General features: G+C 57.1%; 1 protein-coding gene across 1 annotated transcript; it reads left to right on the top strand.

Annotated features, from left to right (window-relative positions):
* Positions 1-2,450: 2,450 nt before the first annotated feature.
* On the top strand, positions 2,451-5,247 carry LOC113961411 (protocadherin gamma-A12-like; the record flags this gene model as incomplete). Its single annotated transcript, XM_027671726.1, has 1 exon — positions 2,451-5,247. A coding segment is annotated over exon 1 (2,331 nt), but the record flags the coding sequence as incomplete, so codon positions are not given.
* Positions 5,248-5,252: the final 5 nt, after the last annotated feature.

The raw sequence follows: 5,252 nt of genomic DNA, 5'->3' as shown, positions 1-5,252 counted from the left end.
TGGCCGTGGAGCCCAGCGAGAAGCCGAGCCCGAGCAGCAGCGCCGTCGCGGGAGAGCCGCCTGTCGACCTCGACGCACCGCAGGTCTGTAAGCCCGCGTAGTTCTCCTTGATCTATTTCTAAATGTTGTCCTCCGTCCCTTAAGTTTTCCTGGATGATGTTTGTCAGGAATGCTACTCCAGGTATCCATGGATGAATGAATTAACTGTGTCACTCATTCGTCTAAATGCGGACAGTTAGCATTGGTTTTTCTTTGTTTTTTTTTGTTTTGTTTTTTTTGTTTTGTTTTGTTTTATTGTTTGTTTTTTTTCCCCCCAGTAGTAACAGTTTCATGTTGTGCTTAGAAGTTGTGACTACAGTTCTCATTTGAGCTAGTAGCAGTGTACACGGTAAACTAGCGACGGAGCATGATGAAGAAAAGTGGTAGTCATTTGACGCTGGCGATTTTTCTTTCCTCATCACTTATTTCTCAAACTGATATACGTGAAAGGAGAAGTTACAGCTTGATCCTCCCTCACGAATGATCCTCTCTTGGCCGTGTGCCCTTCCATCTTTTTGGAAAAGGCTGCTGCAAAAATGGCAGCATTAGTGGGAGAGATAAATTTTATTCAGGCATTATTTTCCCGAGTTCTTTGCGTAAGTGTAGAGGTGAACACTGATCCTTTCCCCATGAACGATGAAGTTACAAGTTGGTTTTTTTCTGAGGGGAGAGAGTGCCCACCGTATTTTGGGGTATATTTCTTCAGAAATTGTAGCCCAGTCGAGACGTGTTGTGGATTCAATTCTGGGTAAAAGCTCCAACTATTTATTTTTTACCGTTCCTGATGTGTCTTTCATATCCAGGGGAAGATGTAGAAAGGGACCTCAAAAAAAAACACAGAATAACAAAATAAACCAAACCAAAACAACAGGGGGAAAAACAAACAAAAAATCCGCGTTTTTTTCTGTGGACCTCAGCCATTTCTTGCAATAGTTGTTTTATGTGTGGGAAACTATACTTGCCTTGTATTTATATTATGTTTAAAAGTTGTCATATCAAAATGAAGACTCATAGGTGAGATGAATATTTTGCTAGCAAGCATCAATCTTTTACACTGTGATTTCTGACAGAAGGAAAGCCTTTTCCTGGTCGTTCAACCTATCGAAATAATTGTTTTGGTGTAAATGTGTATAAACTATAGGAACCAGAGAATTATTTGTCTTCTCACGGATGGAAATCACCCATTAAAGTCTGGAAACTTTCCTTTCTCACTATTCCTGCCTCTGTAGGTGTTTCAACGGCTTAATGATGTAGTCCTTCTTTGCTCTCATCCAGTTCAAAAACACTGTTGAGAATAGATGACTATCGGGAACACAGATGCGCTAGAAAAATTTGGAGCAAACGAAAGCTGGGTCGGAGAACAGGGACAGGAGCCAAGGCAGATGTACCTTTTTTTCTTCTTTCGTTACTCACAAGCTTTTTCCCCTGTAGTGTGCGGGGAGACAAGGAGATGATTCTGGCCAGGTTCACTGCAGGTGCTTCCTGCAACTCGTGGTCAGTTGTTGTACACTCAGTGCGGGGTTACCAGGTGACCTAAAACCGGTCAGTGTGAGAGAGAATGGATTTTGAGCAGCAGGGAAGCCTCATCTGGGACGTTGCTAACAGGAAGGTCTTCTAGGGAGAGAGAGCAGAGCGCGTGGCACGTTCCTCAGCAACCCAGTTACTCGGGAGATATAAGGGGTTGGGGTGCTTAGGACTGTCACTTTCAGTGCAGCGACCCTACTTTCATCCGCCTTTAAATGTCTGTTCTCGGTCACTGCTGGGAGGGTAGTTAATTTAACTTAGGCCGTGTTGATTAAGAACTGAAAATTTTAAATCAAATATCCGACCACTTCAGTTCATGAGAGAGAATGCTCTGCTTCTCTGGTGGCGGGTGCGTGTGATCATCCCATGTTGTATCTCAGAGCCTCTATTCTTTTGGTCTCCCCGTGCCAGTGATCGGCTGAAGAAAAGCCGAGGCAGGAGGACCCCGCTGCACGGGACCCCATGTTTCCGTGGCGACTGTCCCGTCCCGGCAAGCTGCCCGTGGTCAAGGCAGGGCGGGTATCTCTTGGCAGCGCCAGTGGAGTCACTGACGCCGCCGTTGCCCGACTTTAAATGTCTATTCTCAGTCGATCATGGTGTAGTTAATTTAGAGCGTGTTTTGTGTGAATTGAAGTATTTAAAGCCAAGTTCCACCCGGTTGGGTTAATGAGCCTGATATCTCTTATTTTCAGGAATGTGGGGGTGTGTATCGTTGTCACATTTCCTACACAGTGCTTGTTTTCCTTTGCTATCCTTGTACCAGACATTCAAGCACGACAGCAGAAGAAAACCCCCCAAAAAGTGATGGAGAACTAACAATAATCTATACGATAAATAATAGGAAGAAATTATTTTACTTTACATACAGATAACCATTAGCAAGACATTTTCCCCGTGCGGTAGAAATACTAAGCACACGAGAGTACTCTGCCTTCACATCGGTAGTGATCAAAGAAGAGATGGGCTGGAAAAAAGAAAAGGGAGGAAAGGCCGGCTACACGGGATGCGAATTCGGTGCTCTCCCCGCGAGCTGCCCGTGGACAAGGCAGTGCGGGCGGCGCTCGGTGCGTGCAGTGCCGGGAGGAGGCTGCGGGCGCCGCTGTTGACCGAGAGGAGCGAGAGGAAGGTCGGAGCGCTGCAGCCCCGCCCGCTGCGGCCCGGCTCGATCGCTAGATCGCTGGATTCCTGTCTCGGCGGCCGGGCAATCTGCGATCGTCCCTGCGTTGCGGAACCGTACTAAACCGAGACGGAGGAGCCACGAGAGGCGTCCCGGAGTAGGAGCGGGAGCCGGATCGGCGACCGGCGGCGGGGATCTGCCGGCGGTGTTGCGGTGCCGGCGGTGCGGCGGCGGAGATGTGCGCGGCGGGGAGGCGCTGGGGCCGGCGGCAGCGAGTGCTGCTGTGGGGCGTCCTGCTGGCGGCCTGGGAGGCGGCGTGGGGGCAGCTGCGCTACTCGGTGCCCGAGGAGATGCCCAAGGGCTCGTTCGTGGGCGACGTGGCCAAGGACCTGGGGCTGCAGCTGCCGGCGCTCAGCGGTCGCGGTGTCCGAGTTGTCACGGAAGGTACGAGGCAGCATTTTGCTCTGCACGGGAAAACGGGACATTTAGTGACGGCCGAGAGGATCGACAGAGAGCAGCTGTGCCGGCTGGTGGAGCAATGCGTGCTGCGCTGTGAGCTTATAGTGGAAGGGGAAATGAAGTTTTATGAAATCGAAGTGGAAATCACGGATGTTAACGACAATGTGCCCAGCTTCCGAGAGGCAGAAAAAGAAGTGAGAGTGAGTGAGACGGCAGCGATCGGTGCACGGTTTCCACTTCCCAGGGCTCACGACCCCGACTCGGGACGGAATTCCCTGCAGAGCTACGAGCTGAGCGGCGACGAGCACTTCTCGCTGGCCGTGCAGACGGGCCCCGGCGGGGATCAGCGTCCCGAGCTGGTGCTGGCGAAGGCGCTGGACCGGGAGGAGGCGGCGTTCCACGAGCTGGTGCTGAGGGCGAGCGACGGCGGCGATCCGTCCCGGACGGGCACGGCGCGGATCCGCGTGACGGTGCTGGACGCGAACGACAACGCGCCCGTGTTCAGCCAGGCGGAGTACACGGTGCGTGTGGCGGAGGACGTGCCCGTGGGCTCCGTGCTCGTCACTGTCACAGCCACCGACCCCGACGAGGGTCTGAACGGGAATGTGAAGTACTCATTTCAAACGGTTTCCTTGCAAGCCTCCCAGATTTTCCAGCTGGACTCTGAGACGGGAAGGATCACGTTGCTGCAGAACTTAGACTTCGAGGAAGGCACTTCCTATGAACTGGAGGTTCAGGCAGGGGACGGCGGGGACCTTTTCGACACGGCGAAAATCGCGATCACTGTAACAGACATAAACGATAATGTGCCCGAGATTTCGGTGCGATCGGCGCTGACTGAGATTTCTGAGGATACCCCATCGGGGACAGTGGTGGCCCTGCTACAGGTGCAGGACCGAGACTCGGGGGCCAACGGCGAGGTGCGCTGCTCCCTCGACGGAGGTGTTCCGTTCCGGCTGGAGAGCTCGCAGGGCAGCTATTACCGCGTGGTGACAGCGAGAGAGCTGGACCGGGAGCAGGAGTCGGAGTACAACGTGACGGTGCGGGCGGCCGACGGCGGGCAGCCGGCGCTGCAGAGCAGCAGGGTGCTGTGGCTGCGGGTGCTGGACGTGAACGACAACGCGCCGGTGTTCGCGCAGGAGCGCTACAGCGCTCGGCTGCCGGAGAACAACGTGGCGGGCGCGCTGGTGCTGCGGGTGCGGGCTCGGGACGCGGACTGGGGGGAGAACGCGCGCGTGCGGTACCGTCTGGGGGAGGGTGGTGTGCGGGGCTTGCCGCTGTCGTCGTACGTGTCGGTGCAGGCGGAGACGGGCGCGCTGTACGCGCTGCGCTCGTTCGACTACGAGGAGGTGCGCGAGGTGGGGCTGTGGGTTTGGGCGGAGGACGGCGGCTCGCCGGCGCTGAGCAGCAACGTGTCGGTGCGGCTGCTGATCGTGGACGAGAACGACAACGCGCCGCAGGTGCTGTACCCGCCGCCGGCGGCGGCGTCGGGGTCGGGGTCGGGCTGGTCGGGCGTGGAGCTGGCGTCGCGGTCGAGCGAGGCCGGCGCGCTGGTGGCCAAGGTGGTGGCGGTGGACGCGGACGCGGGTCAGAACGCGTGGCTGTCGTACGAGCTGGCGAAGGCGACGGAGCCGGGGCTGTTCCGCGTGGGGCTGCACAGCGGCGAGGTGCGCACGGCGCGCTCGCCGCTGGCCCGCGACGCGTCGCGCCAGAGCCTGGTGGTGCTGGTGAAGGACCACGGGCGGCCGGCGCTGTCGGCCACGGCCACGCTGAGCGTGGTGCTGGCCGAGAGCGTGGCCGAGCTGCTGGCCGAGCTGGGCAGCGCGGCGCAGGCGGAGGCGGCGGCGGGGGCGGGCGAGGCGGGCGGCAGCCTGACGCGCTGGCTGGTGCTGGCCGTGGCCGCCGTGTCGTGCCTGTTCCTCGGCTTCCTGCTGCTGCTGCTGGCGCTGCGCCTGCGGCGCTGGCGGCGCTCGCAGCAGCAGCTGCTGGCGGCGGGCAGCGGCGCCTTGCGCGGCGTGCCGGCCACGCACTTCGTGGGCATCGACGGCGTGCGCGCCTTCCTGCACTCCTACTCGCACGACGTGTCTCTCACGGCCGACTCGCGCAAGAGCCA

Source organism: Neopelma chrysocephalum, unplaced genomic scaffold (assembly GCF_003984885.1).
Source record: "Neopelma chrysocephalum unplaced genomic scaffold, ASM398488v2 Primary Assembly neopelma1_97156, whole genome shotgun sequence".
NCBI classification, from domain to species: domain Eukaryota; kingdom Metazoa; phylum Chordata; class Aves; order Passeriformes; family Pipridae; genus Neopelma; species Neopelma chrysocephalum.
The sequence above is the reverse complement of the archived record's forward strand: the minus strand, read 5'-3'. Positions and strand labels throughout refer to the sequence as shown.